At 46.4% G+C, this 17,712-nt stretch overlaps 1 protein-coding gene across 1 annotated transcript in view; it reads left to right on the top strand.

The window, feature by feature from the left end:
* Window positions 1–16,372, top strand: part of NUTF2 (nuclear transport factor 2) — an 18,296-nt gene extending 1,924 nt beyond the window's left edge. Inside the window, exons 2-4 of the mRNA XM_010007833.1 lie at window positions 714–785; window positions 8,051–8,149; window positions 15,827–16,372. Coding sequence (XP_010006135.1) covers window positions 714–785; window positions 8,051–8,149; window positions 15,827–15,940 — 285 coding nt within the window. The 3' untranslated portion in view covers window positions 15,941–16,372. The remainder of the gene's footprint in view (window positions 1–713; window positions 786–8,050; window positions 8,150–15,826) is intronic.
* Window positions 16,373–17,712: the final 1,340 nt, after the last annotated feature.

Raw genomic sequence — 17,712 nt, forward strand, 5'->3', positions numbered from 1 at the left:
GCTCTGGGATTTGTTTTGCACTCCTGTATCACCACAGGTTCAGTTCTCTCCTTTAGTGCTGTAATCCAAGCACACTGAACTTTTATCACCTGTCCCAGGTAGGGACCTGGGCCAGTGACTTTTGCTGTGGGATACTTGAGTTAACAGGAGTTGCAGTATTAAGTCACAGACTTGTTTTGCAGTTAACCTCCTGCAGGAAGAAACTGTAGCTACTTTTTACCTCTGCTTTAGGTGTGTGGCTACTTATAATTAAATACTTCTATGCCATTTTGGGGCAGAGGTTGGGTTTTGTTCTTGTAACAGCTGCTCCCAGATGGTTTGTGCAGCAAAGGGCTGTGGAGGTCACCTATAGCAGAGAGTCAGGTGGACACTAATGCAGTACAGTGGGAAATTATTTTGTCTTTCAGGAAGAGCATATTTTCCTCACCAACTTCACCTGTGTCCTCTTCTGCTGTCTGAAACTCAGGAGGGTCCTGCACCACCACGTGCTCACCTGCTGACTTGTTCAGCAAGGCAGGTTCTGGGTCCCCCCTGCTCTTGTGGCTTTCTGCATTTGAAGGCTGTAGTTACTCTGTCATTTCTTTCCATCTTCCTTTGGGGTAGATTCCAAATAGCTGGATACTAAGGATATATGTCTTGTAAACCAAGTCTTTTACCAGGATGGTTTAAGGGTTACCTAAGCAGGTTGATGATTTTGTTTCTTTTCCCCTCAGATTGATGCATCATGCCTTACGTGGGAAGGACAGCAGTTCCAGGGCAAAGCAGCAATTGTTGAAAAACTCTCTGTAAGTCTGCAATCCTTACCAGATGTTTTGGGAAACAGTTCTGAAGACTAAATTAATTGCTTCTGCAAACTTGATTTTTGACTCCAGCAGTTTAAAACTCTTGAATGTGAGACTTGCTCTGTCAACATTTGGTCCTCAGAAGATGTTACTTGTGGTTTAATTCTGTGTAGTGGGGTGTTTCCTTGGTGGCTCCAAGAGTGGAATGATCATTAACTCCCCTTACTTTGCAAAATTATTTTGTGACTGCAGTTGCAGTTGGCACTATTGATCTATTTTTTTAAGAAGTACAATTCAGAAGCTGAGCCCTTGACCTGGAGGAATGAAAGGTGGGTTTTTCTTTCCTTTTAAAGCCTGCCAAGGAAGTAGCAATAGCCAACCTGTTACTTGGACCTGCCTGTGATAAGGACTAAGCACATTATTGCAAGGAACAATTTATTTTTTGATGCATAAATGCAAATAAGTTCTGTGGTGGAGACCCTGACTTGTCTTCAATGCAGCAGGCAGGAGGGACATGTCAGTAATGATGGCCTGCTGGAAGCAGAATGACTTCACTGGTGCAACTTGTGCTGAGGAGATCTGGGTGTTCTATGTCTGCGTGGCAAAGGCAGAAGTAATTAACACCTCTTTTGTGTTCTTAAAGGCTATGTAGCAGGGAAGGAGGAAGTCCTCAATTTTTATGTGCCAATAGTAATAGTGTTCTCTGAACAATGTGATTGATGTTGTAATCCATTTGAGCTGTAGGAGAGATGCAGGATGATGTAGGTCAAGCACAGAGTCCTTCCTTTATCAATGCAGAAGTCAGGTTTAAATTAAATTAGAATTAAAATAATTAGAATGTAGGAAAGGGACTGGATGTCTGGTGTGTTGTAAGCAAGGATGGGGAAAAAAATAGTCACATCTAGTCCTTTTCATGTTGTCAAATTCTTGAAGGAGATCTCAGCTGCTGTCAATTGACCCTAACCTAGGCCAGTTCTTCAGATTTCTAAAACGTTTTTAGTCTCTAATGTTTCAGCACTACTGAAGCAGTAATAGTCACTGCTCTTCATATATCATAATTCAGGATGAGGGAGGGTGCAGTTTGGAGCTCTTAAGTAGCACAGTGATTTTACATATAAACAATAGTATTACCTAGAAAGGTTGGACCAGGTGATCCTTGAGGTCCCTTCCAACCTGGTATTCTATGACTTGTCAGCTGGGAGCATCACAAGTCAGGACTTGGAAACCCCTGGCTCCCATCATCAAGGGAGGAGTTTCTTACTGTTTAGAGACTGAAATTCTCCTATGTTAATTCAGTAAAACTTGGAGAAGATTTATCTGAGTAAATCTGTGCTTCTGTTATAAAACTGGTTGTGCTTCTAAGCTGGCAAGAAGGTAGACAGTTTGTTTCTCTTGCAAGGTATGTGAAGGGCATGCTTTGGTCCCTGGACCAAAGACAGGTTGGAGGGGGCTTGGAGCAACCTGGGCTGGTGGGAGGTGTCCCTGCCCATGCAGGGGGGTTGTAATTAAATGATCTTTAAGGTCCCTTCCAACCCAGACCATTCTATGACATGATCCTTTGATATGATGTGCTGCTCTCAGTGTGGTATTTCAGGAAGACAGACCATTTTAATTACATATTGAGAAGAAAAAATCTTTGGAACTTGAATGCTTGTCTTGTTGCACAGCTCCTGTGTTTTGGAATCTCTGCTTTCATCCCAGACACCTCTAGCTGTGAAGGCTGAAGTCTGCCCTTGGCTCTGGGTTTTAGGTGCCTGCCTTGCCTTGGAGAAGGCCACACACCTCAGAATAGCACAGCTTGCAACTGCTCCCCTCTAGATGAGGAGCTACTCAAGCTCTGAAGTTGCTTGTTTGTGTACTCAGTGTTCTTGAGGCTTCTGGGCTAGGAGCCATTGAGACACCCAACCAGCAAAGCATTTCCTTGGCCACAGTGTCTCAGGCTGCTGCCTTGGATCTGGCCCAGTGCAAATCAGCCCCTTTCACACCCGAGCGTTACTCATCTCTGCCTTCCCTGTCTGTACTGCAAGCTGGACTTTCTGGGTTCATGTGCCTGCTGCCCAGTCTTGCTTGATGAGTGAAGTCAGGCTGCCTTGCCTCAGGGGGAGTGTTTCTGACTTGTATCCATCTGCTTAAGGTAAGGAAGAAATACAGTAGAAATATTCCTGTGTCCTTCCACTGTCATGGCTCATTATGGGGCTGTATCAGCTTACCCTGACTGATGTCTCAGCATATCTCTGTCAGCACCAAGCCTCTTGGGCTCTGTTTGCTGCTTCAACTTAGTGTGCTTCATCTCCTCTGGACCATCTTGGTCAGTTGAGCAGATGACTGCAAGTTTGACACTGTAATTCTTCTGGACTTTGGCAGCCTTGTGTTCTTCAGTGCCTGGCTGATGAATCAGTGGAAGCAGCAAGAGGCAGGATTTTCTTTTATCTGGTGGGAGGTGTCCCTGCCCATGCAGGGGGGTTGTAATTAAATGATCTTTAAGGTCCCTTCCAACCCAGACCATTCTATGACATGATCCTTTGATATGATGTGCTGCTCTCAGTGTGGTATTTCAGGAAGACAGACCATTTTAATTACATATTGAGAAGAAAAAATCTTTGGAACTTGAATGCTTGTCTTGTTGCACAGCTCCTGTGTTTTGGAATCTCTGCTTTCATCCCAGACACCTCTAGCTGTGAAGGCTGAAGTCTGCCCTTGGCTCTGGGTTTTAGGTGCCTGCCTTGCCTTGGAGAAGGCCACACACCTCAGAATAGCACAGCTTGCAACTGCTCCCCTCTAGATGAGGAGCTACTCAAGCTCTGAAGTTGCTTGTTTGTGTACTCAGTGTTCTTGAGGCTTCTGGGCTAGGAGCCATTGAGACACCCAACCAGCAAAGCATTTCCTTGGCCACAGTGTCTCAGGCTGCTGCCTTGGATCTGGCCCAGTGCAAATCAGCCCCTTTCACACCCGAGCGTTACTCATCTCTGCCTTCCCTGTCTGTACTGCAAGCTGGACTTTCTGGGTTCATGTGCCTGCTGCCCAGTCTTGCTTGATGAGTGAAGTCAGGCTGCCTTGCCTCAGGGGGAGTGTTTCTGACTTGTATCCATCTGCTTAAGGTAAGGAAGAAATACAGTAGAAATATTCCTGTGTCCTTCCACTGTCATGGCTCATTATGGGGCTGTATCAGCTTACCCTGACTGATGTCTCAGCATATCTCTGTCAGCACCAAGCCTCTTGGGCTCTGTTTGCTGCTTCAACTTAGTGTGCTTCATCTCCTCTGGACCATCTTGGTCAGTTGAGCAGATGACTGCAAGTTTGACACTGTAATTCTTCTGGACTTTGGCAGCCTTGTGTTCTTCAGTGCCTGGCTGATGAATCAGTGGAAGCAGCAAGAGGCAGGATTTTCTTTTATCACAGAATCAATCTTAGGGGTTGGAAGGGACCTCAAAAGATCATCTAGTCCAGCCCTCCAGCCAGAGCAGGATCACGTAGAGCACATCACTCAGGAACACGTCCAGGCAGGTTTTGAATGTCTCCAGCAAAGGAGACATTTATGGCAAGTTCTCTGCTGTGGAACAGCCACACTGTGGCACCTCTTCAACCTGCCCTGTCAGATGGTGCTCATACAGCAGGACAGGGTTGTACAGACATGGCTTTGTCAGCACTGTGCACCTGTACTTGGTGGTAAAGGTGGGAGTTGACACATTCCTCCTATCTTAATTGGTGCTGGTCTTAGAAGTTGTTTCAGATGAGTGACTGTCCTAATCAGGGGGCAGCTGGATTGACATGGCTGAGATAATCCCATAGTTCTGTGAGCCTCCTGGAACCAGGGAGGAAGCTGGGGCAGGTAGTTCTGTTGCCAGGAGTGAGTTTGAGGTACTTGTCTTGATTCTGGCTTCAGGGATTCCATGGTTTTGGTTGAGTTTTAGTGTCAGAGGACACTAGCAGCCTCAGTTGTTTCATGGCTTCTCACTTCTCTTGTACTCTTCATACCAAGAAATGCTTCTCTCCAGTACAGGCAGATGTCCATCAACAACCATGCTTTTGAAGTAGCTTCTCTCTGTCAAAAAATCAGTGACCTGTCCCATCAGCTGACCCTACACTTTCCAGTGGATTTCCCTCACTGCATCACATGATAGGTCCTCACTGGGCTGGCCAAGCTTTGGGGTCCTTTTCTCTGAAGGAGACAATCTGATACTTGGAACAGGCACCATCTTCCCCAGCCTTGTCTCTGGTTCCTTGTCACTGTTTTGCAGGGCTCTTGCCTCTGCAGCCTTTCCTTCCTCCCTCTCCTCTCCCCAGTCTCACCTCACCTTGGCATCTTGTCACACAGGAAGCTGCCTTCTGGGGACAACCTCATTCATTCCCCTTCATCCCTCTGCATTTTCCAGGGATTCTTCTTGCAGGACTTGTTCAACAGGAAGCTGTTGGGCTGCTGAGGTGAGACTGGTTTCATTCAAGACAGTGCACATTCAGGTTTGGGATGGGGAACCTGGAACATATTCTGCTGGTAGTTCAGGAAAGATTGCTCTGGATTTTGTGTTTAGTTTCAGGAAATCTGTTGTGTGTTGCAAACCAGTGGTGAGCTTTGTGGTTCCTGGTAAGTTGGGATTGTTCTCCCAGCCAAGTTGAAACCCTGCAGGCTTAATTAGTGTGTTGTTGGACAGTGTCCCCTCTCATCAGAGAACTGCTCTCTACATTTCCCTTTCTTCCCCAGGTATTGACCCTTCCACAGTTTGTGTTCCCTGTTATCCAAGGATTTAGTTTCCTGTTGTTGTTCCTGAAGCCTTGTGCTTGTCAGAGCTAAGTCTGTACTTTGCATCCTTGACAGTTGGACTTGGATCTCCTGTTCTTCTACACAGGCCTTCTAGGAAGTCTTTTGGGCTCCTACTACTAGAATGAAATGCAGAACTCAAAGTACATGCCTGAGTCTGCCTCAAGCTGTGAGCAAATTAGGGCAGTGAAGTCAAGGCACCAAAGCCCAACCTGGGGTTTAGCTAACCACGTGCTGCTGGCCTGTGCAGTGGATGGTCTCTAGATATCAGCCCATGGACACTGAGCTCCATCTGTGCTGAACTGCCTCTTGTAAAACATCTGGCATTACTGCAGCTTTGGAGGGAACTGGGCCAGGACTGCAGTTGTGTGACAGGACTTGGAGATCTCCATGATGTCTGAAGTCACCGCTGGAGTCATCTGTGGTTGGAATGTGAATGTGGTCTGAGTTGAAAGAGAGGAGTTAACTCCCCAATGTCTGGTGTTTCTCAAGGTGTGTTCCTTGCATCCAGGCATCTGCTACCAGGCATGGAGAGCTTTTTTCAGGTTGTGTAGTTTTGATCTGCAACTCCTCCTTTCCCTCTGCTCTTGCCTGGTCCATGGCAAAGGTTGGGGCCTGTCACTGTGCTGGTTCCCCTCAGGTGCTGTCAAGAGGGAAAGAAAAGAGGGGAAATGCGGATAAGTGGATTTCAAGTCCCAAACACTTGGTCAGTCACCTTTCCTGTGTGTCCACAGCTGTTTTAACAGAGAAGAGAATTCGGAGTTGGCTGGTAAACCCCAAGGTCTAGATCATATAATCATTTCACACTGTCCAGAGCAGCTTTGTGCCTTCATCATGTGAATTTGGAGCTTGTACATGAACTGAAGCTGTTTGGGCAGTGTAATTAGACTAGGAAAAGGTCTTGGGTGGTTATGTAGTCATGTCTCAGTGCTTGAAAAACACCTGTTTGGCTTTGCTAGGAAAAGAGCTCTTAATTCTCTTTACAAATGCAGAGTTTTCTTCTTTGTATGGAAAAATCAATGTGAACATGGGGAAAATCTTTATGGGCTTTCCTTCCATCACTTGGTTCTAACAGCCTTGGCTCAATCCCTCTTCTTTTTCTAATTCAGTATTTGCAGAGTTACACCCTCAGGATTACCCCACAATTATACATTTGTAGCCAGACCATGAAGTGGGTGGGCAGAGGGGACACTAGCAGAGCTCCATGTCCCTCGGAGGCATCAGTGATCTTTGTCTTTTTCCTCTGAGAAACTCTGATGGTCTAAATGCACCATCCAGCTCAAGACCAATTCCTGGGCTGCTTTTCTCCTTGCAGTTGTGGCCCATTTTCAGGGTGCAGGACAGTCAGTGGGCTCTAATTGTGAGCAGTAGTTGAGGTGCCTTCAGTCTGTCCTCTGCAAAGCTCTTCCCTGGGAATGGTCTCCATCATCTGCCCTCGGATACACCCCCAGGAACATCTCAGCTCTCCTTTGATCTCAAGTCTCAGGAGTTTCCACTTTCCAGCAGTGCCTTGTTTGGGGATTTTAGAAGTTAAAATCTTGAAATGTTTGTTGGTTGGTTGGTTGGTTGTTTTTTTGCCTCCTTCCCTGGCTTTTAATGGTGGTTCCTCATTTGGCTGGTGGTGGTTTCTGGAAGAGTTCCTCTGGTGCAGACCTGGCCAGGAGGGGGCAGGTAACAGATGCAGGTTCCAGGCCATTGCTGAGCTGGGCTCCAGATCCCCAAGGGCCTTATTTTTCCAGACTCTTGTTCAGGCAATGGAAATGAAGCTGGAATGACACCTAGTGGTAAATCCTTTAGGTAAATCCTAAAGTGTGTGTCCCAGCACAGCCCTCTTTGGGTCACCTTCCCACTGCTTCTGGCTGAGATGTTCTTACCAAGAAGAACCTGGGGCTGAGGGCTGGTCCTGGCCCACACCTGCAGCTCTGGATGTTCCCCAGCTTGCCCAACGTGGCATCATGTTCTCCTCTCCTGATCCCCAAGAGCAGCTTTTTCAGCCCAGGATGAGTGTGAGTCCCTGTGCAGCCACTGGAAGGGACCTTCAATGCTGGGGAAAAGACAAATGTGGTCACCCCACCAGTGTGTCCAGGAGAAGCTCAGCAGCACCCTGGGCACATCCTGGGGGGCACTAGGAGAGGGAAAAGCCCAAAGGTGCTGAGGCTGGAGCCAGTAGGTTTGGGATTTACATGTTGCCCAGGGAAGCTGTGGCTGCCCCATCCCTGGCAGTGTTGAAGGGCAGGTTGGATGGGGCTTGGAGCAGCCTGGGCTGGTGGGAGGTGTCCCTGCCCATGCAGGGGGGTTGGGACTGGATGATCTTCAAGGTCCCTTCCAACCCAAACCATTCTATGATTCTATGACCAACTCAGCCTGAGCAGTGTGAGTTACAACAACTCTCCATGCACTGCTACCAAAATTGTCTCTCACTTCATAATGTCAAGTTTGCTCAAACTTTGTTTTGTAAGTTAAATAATGCAATTATCATGTATTTGCTGATTGTACTTTCTTTTTCTTGCAGAGCCTCCCTTTCCAAAAAATACAACACAGCATCACAGCACAAGACCACCAACCTACACCTGACAGCTGTATACTCAGTATGGTAGTGGGACAGCTTAAGGTAAACTCTTGCCATTCCAGGTTAACAAGTGCTTATGTCTTGCATTTCTGCAGGATTCTAATTAATTCTACTTTTGAAAACATGAGAATGCTCCCTTGGGTAAGAAAGGAACTCTGGTGAGCTTGTGTTGGGATCTCATTCTTCTGTTGTTCAAGACCTGTCAGGAAACTGCTCATCCAGTCAGAGACCTGGCACCAGCAAACCACCTGTCATGTGAGTGGTGTTCCTGCCCAGTACAGAGCCATGGTTTTTACTGTGCATACAAGTAGCATGTGGGCTAAAGAAGCATCAATATTTCCCTTCCTCTGACACAGGAAGGTTTCAGTGTTCTCTGCATTTAAAAACATCATGACAGTGCTCTTGAACAATATTCAGTTGGATGTAGCAGATGCATCCAGCTGTGATGTAGCAGACATCTCCTGCTGGCTGACAGCCCTTCAATGAGACCCTGCTTGTTCTTGGTGACAGGACACAAGAATGCAGTGCTGGTGGTGGTGTAGTCCAGGAACTGTAGTCAAAACTGGTTCAGCAGCAGGAGTGTTGCCTCTGAGCTCAAATGTTTGTTGTTGAACCATCTGCTTCTTGTGAAGAAATCAGACTGTTTTTCAGGCTGTAGTATGAAGACATTGCTGTTTAAGTTACACTGCTGAGCTGTGATCTTACCCAGTCTCCAGTTCTGTTGAGGAAATGTTGCATCTTAATATCCCAGGGCCACGGACTTGTAAATGAATGAGACTAATTGTAATGAAAAGTTGTCCTGTACTCTGCAAAAAACACCCTGTGTGTCAAGCCAGCCACAGGCACACAGGGGGTGCTGTTTGTTTAAAGTCTGCCACATTGCAGTAGTGAAACTTACTAGGGTTAGTTTTCTAAGGGTCTGTCTAGCCATACTGCCCAGGCAGGACTCTGAAGCCATCAAGACTTTAGAGTTACTTGAACCCAGTTTCCTTCAAAACAGCTGCTACCTCTGAGCAGCACTGCTGGTATTGAGGCATCCAAAACCCTCCTGCCTCTACTGGTCACTAGGCAAACAGGACTGGGAGTTTGAATCTGCTTGCTTAGCTGTTCACCTGAAGTGGTCTGAGCTGGGCAGTTGGGAAGAGCAGTCCCCAGTGTATGGCATCCACTCCTAAGCCTAACATATGTGGCTTTGGCTCTTGTGAAAGTTGCTCCTGCTTCCTAGCTGCAAGTTGGATTCCAGCTTGTTTGTTGCTCCATCCTGCCTGCACAGACTCTGGTGAGGACAGCCAGCCACTCGTGGGCAGGGAAAAGCACAACTGCAGGACAGGAGTGAAGTCAGACATGCTCATCTCTGCATCTTGGGAGTGCCCAAAGCTCAGTGATGTGACCAAGACTTTTTGAGTCAATGTCTTGGGCCAGTCAGTCACATCTGCACCTAGTTTTGCAGAGTCAGTTGTTAAGGTTGTTGTGGAATCGTGCAGCAGATCTGCTTGCAGCAGTGGTAGAGTTGGGTCCTGGGGCAAGATACCAAGTTCTTCAAGACTCTGTAAGATTTTTGAGTTTTCTTATCCTTTTAATGGGGTTTTAGATGCAGTCTGGGAGTTTTCCATAAATACCATGGCTCAGAGTGAGCAGTATTTCTTACTGTGCTGTTTTTATCCTCTGAATAATTCAGGGATCACATGATGGTGTGTCTAAGTACTTGGAAAGAAGAAACTGGATTGAAGTGAAACCCAGGTGGTTTGTGAAGTCTTAGTAGAAGAGGCAACATTTTTACACTATTCACATGTATGATTCTCCAATCTTAGCTTTAAAAAGCCACATTTTAATGTCTGGGAATGCTGCTCCTCATCAAGGAAGTGTCCAGAAAGTCAAAGTCAACTTAGAACTTTTTGCTTCTGCCTTCTGTGATGTTCTACAGGTGGGCAAACGAAATAGTGGTGGTCTGTAGCAATTTGCACAAGGAAGTGGCCTTTGAAGACCCTCAGCAGCAGGTCTTGATGATCTTCAAGGTCCCTTCCAACCAGGATGATTCTATGGAGGGAAGAGCCATCCTCCCTGCTTACTGTTCAGTTATTCTTGGCATGGGACTGTGAAACAGATTCTTCAAAGCTCTGTACAATTAATGTTTGTGCTTTTGAATCCTCTGGTTTTTCAAAACGTGCTTTAAGTAATGAAGGAGCATTCCTAATGCTTTTTTTCCAGAGTAATTCCAGAAAATAGCCATGATAAAATACCTGTAAAGGGCCCTTTCTAAGAAGTCATTCTTAGCATTGAGATTTAAGTGGATTTTCTGAGGCCTTTGTTGCTAGAATTGCTAGTCCCAAAAGTTGTGTGGAAACTCCTCTTTAAGTGAGCTGGGTACAGTTTGTATTTCTTCCTTAAACATTTTCATCTTGCTTGATTTTAGGGAAAAAAGGAACCAAAGCAAAGCACAAAAACCTTCTACTCTCCATGCACAGACTGTAGGGTGAACTGCTGCCAAATTGTCACTAAACCTCATCCCTCTTCTTAACAGTACAAGAATAGTCCTGAAGTAATCATGGGGCCAAGGACTATGACTGTCACACTCTTATTTCCTTTACCAGATTATTATTCCCTAAGTAAACCTGCAGGTTTGGGTTGTTTTAAGCCTTTGGCTTCCCCTGCTGGAGGGGATTTGAGGGGGATCAGTTGACATCATGACTGTCCTGTGAGGAGGGCAGGATGTGTATCCCAGCATGCTAACACCATTCTGAACTGGAAATAATCGTATTTTGCAGCAGAATGTTCCCCTGCACTGAGGGGTCAGTCACAGAATCATCTTGGTTAGAAGGGACGTTGAAGATCATCAGCCTACCATAAACTAATTTACCTGTTCAGTCACAACAGGTGCTTGGAGAAGATGCTTGAGTCACTGAGCATCTGAGTGGGGTGAATGTCACTAGTAAGGGAGCAGGACAAGTAATCACTTTGATCAAAAAGCATATTTACAAGTAAATATAGGAAAGATCCTTCTGAATGGGTGTTGGGATAGGTAGGAATGTGTTTTAATTTGGTAGGGGTACAATAAATACACCTCCACTTATTCATAGGATCCCAGACTAGTTTGGGTTGGAAGGGACCCTAGAGCTCATCCAGTTCCAACCCCCTGCATGGGCAGGGACACCTCCCACCAGCCCAGGTTGCTCCAAGCCCCATCCAACCTGCCCTTCAACACTGCCAGGGATGGGGCAGCCACAGCTTTCCTGGGCAACCTGGGCCAGGCTCTCACCACCCTCACAGGGAAGAATTTCTTCCTGACTAAATTTCTTCCTAAATTCTTCTAATGACTATTTTCCTTGCTGTTTCTTGTCTGGATGCTTGCTTGCTCCAGCTAGGGGAGGGTAGAGTACCAGCTGAAGCCTTCAGGAGTGAGTGTCATATGGTGTGACCTTACTTTGCTGTTGTCCATCCAGAATGTCACCCAGTCTTCTCCATGTGCTTCTCCTAGTAACGTATTTCTCCTGTCCTGCTCAGGCAGATGATGACCAGGTTCTAGGCTTCCACCAAACCTTTTTGTTGAAAAGTTTTCAAGGTGCCTGGGTGTGCACCAACGAAGTCTTCAGGCTAGCCCTGCACAACGTTTAGCCCTCTGCCTTACCTCCCTTCCATGCAGTCTTCACTGGCCTGGTTGAGTAAGGAGTGCTCTCTTCTGCTCTAGTGGCTCTTGAGCTGGGCTTCTTCTCAAAGCATGGCTGTGGCTTGTGCCTTCTCACAGCAACCTGGCACATCTGTGGCTCTCCCCCAGCCTGGGACTTTGCAGAATTAATTGTGAATAACTCATGTGGGGTTTCCTAGTCTTAAAAGGGAAACGAGATTTGCAATTAAAATCACTGGATGTTTTTTGTAATGCATGCTGCCCACTTAACGCCCTGCTGAAAGCCTGGTAATGAGGGTTAACATCTCCAAGAACCTGATATTGGGAGTAATTAGCCTTTTCTTTGAGATAAGGGGAGCCACAAGCCTGCAGTTCCATTAGCAGTTGCTCTGGGGTGCTGGTGGGAGAGCAAAACTGTCTCTGACCAGGCAAAGGACAAAAGTGCAGCTCAACAAGGATGATGAAGTCCTGCTGCATTTGGTGCTCTGGCACGACCCATGGCCCTGTGAGCTGAGGACTTGCTACAGTTTTGAGCCTACAGGTCACAAGGGATGTAATAAAACTGTGAGAGATGAAAAAGCTGCCAAGGTTGTCAGTGTTGGAGAGCTTGTGGAGCCTGGAGAGGAGGTGGATGAGGCCAGCCTGCCTCTGGTGGAGATGAAAGGTAGTTGAGCACCTCCAAGCTGAAAGCAAACTCCTTGGTGGTGCCAGACAGTGAAATAAGGGATGTAGTTGCAAATCATGACTTGGGAGATTCAGATTGGACACAAGGGAAAGATTTTTACTGGGGGGTTGAATCCCTGGGGAATAGTGCCTGGACAGCTTGGGAAACATCTGTTCTTGGAGGCTTGGGAGACTCTGCTAGTCAGAGCTGTGCCTGCTGGTAGTCTGTGCTGGTGCTGAGCATGAGGCTGGGCTGGAAACCAGAGGATCCTTCCAATGATTCTGTGACCATTTTTATTTGAATTCAAGGATGTCATGAAAGAACTTGAACTGCATAAAGGAAGGAAACCTCTGTAGGAAAGAATAAAGCCCCTGCGTTTCAAGCCTGGACTCACCTGGAATGCAAATTTTGAGTTGGATTTAGTTAAGTTGGAAGCGGAAAGTAAGAGGAAAGAGTTTCGGTGAGGTTACCTGAGCTGTGATGAAGATCAAAAAGTGGGATAGGATTAGTCTGTGTCTTCTAGAGCATCTCAAGTCACTCTGCTGTGGGTCTCTGCTCTATGCTAATAGGGTGTATTCAGAATTATGGGAATGAACTAAAAAGTATTTCATTCTCCATAAATACAGTCTAGGATTTTCCTTGTTTTTAAAGTATATTGCTACTCTAGGCTGTGAAGACTTAACATGAAAGGAATAAAGAAAGCAATAATGTGTCTTCATTGTGGCAATTTCCCATCTGTACAACAGCAAGTGTTTGGGGAAGGATTCCCTTTTAATCTCCTTTCACGTGTCCTGTCATGAATTGTGTAAGAAAGGAGGAAGTTCTTCAAGCTGAAGCACCAAGAGCTGCACTCACTCCACTGCAGCTGGGCTGATCAGAAGTTGAGGAAACTGACCCTAAAACTAGTCTGGTGGTGGTGTATATATAGAGATTTTTTTTTTAGAGATATGTATTTTAAAGTCTGTTCATGTCAGTAATGACATGCTCACATTTGGTGTGGAAGCTACTTGGGCAACTTAAAACAAATGCCTCAGTAACCCAAGAAAAGGAGACCACAGGGCAAGTGAGAGGAAACTAACTGCTTATTAACAGTTGTGATCAGAAGTGATCCAAGCTGAAACGACTCTGCCTGGCTGGTTTAAATGAAGCCATTGGAGAGGAGCTGGCAGGAACAGGAATAAATTCCACTTTCTGAGAAGAGCATGAACAAGATGCTTTACAGAGTTGGGTGTCAAACTGTAACATACAGCTCTGATGTTCCTCAGTTTCCTTCAAGTTTCCTGCACATCCAGTAGCCTCCCAGCTATCAAGCAATAGTAAGACTACACACTAGGGTGTAAGAGTTATGTTTGATACCTAAGAAAAGCTGGAAAAGGCATAAACCCCCTGGGTGTCAGTGCACAGCCCACCTCTCTGGGGTGGATACACCAGCACCCTTGCTGGGCAGGGCTGACACTGATCACACTCCCTTGAAACAACTGGCATGACTGCTGACCTGTGCTGGTGAGCAGGGTGGGAAGCTGGTCTGATCAGCAGAACTGCTTGTCACCCTGTGCTGGTTGTCACGGAGCCTCTGCCTGATGCAGCAGTGACAAAAAGCTGCCCAGATCACCAGCCTGTTGAGCAGGGACTGTTGGCACTTGCCTTGCTCAAGGATTTTCCTTTCATTCCTCTGCTGAACTCTTGAGCTGCTTGTGCTTCTGGCCTTGTTGCCTTTTGTTCTGGCTGTAGGACACCAGTTTCCTCATTCACTGCTGCCCTTCATGATTTTATAGTCATTTCATATTTTGTCTGTTCTCCCCACCCTGTGTTTGCAAGCTAGAGAGTCAGATTCAATTTACTTCCTTCAGCTTGATCATCTTTCTTGTCCTTCTCTGACCTTTCTTCATTGTAACCTTTTACTTTTTAAATGACAAATGCATGCAGGGTTTGGTATGTGGGTGCTCTCTGTGCATTTATGCAGTTGCTGACTGATGGGTTTGGTTCTCTACTCCTTTCCTGCTAACACTGTGCTTGCCTTGACAGCTTTTTGAGCTCTCACCTGGTTTAAAAATAAATTTAAAAATAAATTATAAAACTGTCCATCGTGGGTCCAGTATCACTCTCTGGAGAAGCAGTAGCTGATTTAGGGCCCTTTTTTGTTTTCCTCTATGGATTGTTATATACTTATTGAAACTGCACTTCATCCTACACCTTTTTATTTCCCAGGCAGTTGTCACTGTGAAATCCTTGCAGTGATTTTACATTTGGATGCTGCTTTCACATGGACTTGATCCTACCCTTGCTCTGGCAGACTTGCTCTTTGGTGGCAGAACTGATGTCCTCAGAGCTGACCCCTTTCACACTCAATTTATCCCTTACACAGATATTATTTTGAAGTAATGATACATCTTCTAAATTTATTTTGTAGGCTGCTTTGCTCTTCAACCTTTTTCAGTTGCACGGAGCAGCATTTTGCCAGGCTCTTTCTTGTGCTCCTCTGGCTGCTGCTTTTCCATGCTTTTTTATGTATTTTCCCCATTTTCTGAAGCTGAATAGTCATGTGCTGAAAGAACAGAGCTTGAAATCCTCTGAAAATTCTGAATTCAATACGCTGTGGTCAGTATCAGATTTTTTTCATAGCAAGGTCCTGTGCACTGTTCAGATTAAATCCTGTTGTGCTTTCCAATCCGTTGGGGAATCATGTCTGTTGTTTTGAGGCTTTAACTCCTGCATGATGTCTTTGAGGAGAATGGTGAATGTTAGGTGGGAGTACTAGTCTCCCTCTACTACTGTTTTGTGCTTTTGCAGTAATAAATACAGGGCAGGCACAACAACCTGCCTGGGTGAGTTGTGAAAGGCAGGAGCTGAGGTGCTGCTGCAGCCCCCTATGCTCAGAACATCTGGTGGCAGCTGGAGCAGGTACTTCACTCCCTTCCAGCTGTTCCTGGACAGTGGAAATGGGAAGTACTGCATGCTTGGCAACTACCTGCTCTGGGACAGCTTCCAAAAGCCTCCATCACCACCTGGATCCTTCAGGCAATTGTGTTGATACCAACTTCTACAGGAACTCTTGTCATCCATCCAAAGGGCAGCAGCTCCAAACTGGTTTTAAAAGACCTCATTTTATTCTGGGTTCCTGAGAAAGGCCCAAAGAGCATTTGTGCTCTTACCAGTGCTGTGAGGCTGCTGGGATGAGATACCCACAAGTCTGCCAGAAAACCCTGGCTTCAGATGCCATGGCAGGAATTCTGTGTCATTTGGGCCCTGGGAGTTTAACTGCAAAGCACCTTGGAACAGAACCCCACGGTTTAGTCTTAGTCTTTGTTGAGGTATTTGGCCTCTTACAGCATGTGACACCACTGTTAACTGTAGCTTTCCAGTCCTTGTTAGTTGCAGAATACAATTCTAAAAAAAAAAGAGCTTTTTCAACATATTTCCTCTCTTCCTACAGGCTGATGAAGACCCAATCATGGGATTCCACCAGATATTTCTATTAAAGAACATCAACGACGCCTGGGTGTGCACCAACGACATGTTCAGGCTAGCACTGCACAACTTTGGCTGAGCTGGTGACCCTGAGGCACCCAGGCTTTTTTTTTTCTTTCTTTTGTTGTTGTTTTGGGTTATTTTTTTTTTCCTCCTCTCTTACTGGTATTATTCACACTCACAGAACATTCCAAATATCATACACAAACCTGCAGAGCGTGGGCGAGGCCTGTGACCTGCCCTTCTGCTGAGTTTACATTGTCACTAGATGAGTTTCTTGTGCATGATGTTTGGAAGTTAGACTTAGCTGCATTTGACAAGAGAAATTTGTGTTGTACCAGCATGCCTCGGGAAGAGTCCCTCATGCAACAGGTTGCTGTTTCTGTACTGACAAGATGCTCTGTAACCCAAAGAAACAAGCGAACAGCAGCCTGTCCAGCCCAGAGATGGATTTGTTCAGATGTTTCAATGCTCCATTACACAATAAAACCATGAGATTTTCTTAACAGTTTAAATTGTTTTAATGAGTTGGATGTGGAGTGTGTGGCACTGCTTGCTTTGGATACCCTCTGCCTGCCTCCTGAGGTGTTCACAAACCTGACCCTCTCAAGCTGAAGAGCACTTTCCAGATGCAGATGGGCCACACAGCTGCTTTGTTCCCTCCCTCTCAGCAGCTTCTGTAGCAGAGACTTGTAGCTCAGTTTGAACACTGACAGGTTAGTTCTCAGCTGTCATATTTTACCCAGGCAAAAGCCTAAAATAACACCCAAGGATGACAAAAGTCACAGTATCCTGGAGTTCCCCTTCAAGACATTTCTTACCCTCATCCTCAAAGCTGACCTGCAGAGCTGTTACTTCCTTCCCAGACACACCCAGGATGTCAATCCAGGAGTTTGCATCCCTGGGCAGATCCCTGCTCTGGGTTCTTTCTCATTCTTTTAGTTTGGGCTGGTTGGCAGAGCTGGGAGGGCTGCAGATGGTTGGCTACCATGTGTCCCCCCCTGCCCAGGCCTGGCAGGGTTCCACCAGCTGAGGGGTTTATTGCATTAATTTTCCAGCATATGGGATGGGGTGGGAGCAGAATCACATTCTTGCATGTTCCTGGTTTCAACTGCAGGACTGTTCTGCTGTCACTGCTTCTAGACTGGGAGAGTCACACTCAGAATTCATCCCTTGAGGAGACATTTCATGTGGTCACTGCTGGGCAAGGGTCCTGCTGCTCAGCTCAGACCCACCTGGAGCCTGGGGTCTAAGGACAGGCCTGGCTCATGGACCTTCTCCTGGAGGATCTACAAGGCCAGGGTTTTCCCTGGAATAACAAGCTCATCAAGCCAAGGGAGAGCTTGCTTTAAAGTCAGGTTCAAGGGACAACATGTGTGGCTTGTGTTAGTTTAAAAACTGATCTAAAATGCAGTTCTTCTAGCCCATTAGAAGTTCAAAGCAGTTGTGCCCTGAAGTGGGTCATGTAGATCCCTCTGGGGCTCTTTGTCCTTTCTCCACACACTCCTGGCTCTTCACCTGGAGGACACAAACACCAGTGTTTCTCCATCTAACATTTTTGAGACCTGCAGGTCCCTTTTCAGCCCAAATGTATGTAAACAGATTTCACAGAATCTTAGGAGTTGGAAGTGACCTCAAAAGACCACCCAGTCCAACCCCCCTGCCAGAGCAGGGGCACCCAGAGCACATCACACAGGAACATGCCCAGGGGGGTTGGAATGTCTCCAGAGAAGGAGACTCCACAGCCTCTCTGGGCAGCCTGGCCCAGGGCTCTGTCACTCTCACAGCAAACAAGTTCTTCCTGAGATTCACATGGAACCTCCTGGGCTCCAGTTTGCACCCGCTGCCCCT

This window comes from Chaetura pelagica, unplaced genomic scaffold (genome assembly GCF_000747805.2).
Source record: "Chaetura pelagica isolate M959 unplaced genomic scaffold, ChaPel_1.0 scaffold911, whole genome shotgun sequence".
Lineage (NCBI taxonomy): Eukaryota > Metazoa > Chordata > Aves > Apodiformes > Apodidae > Chaetura > Chaetura pelagica.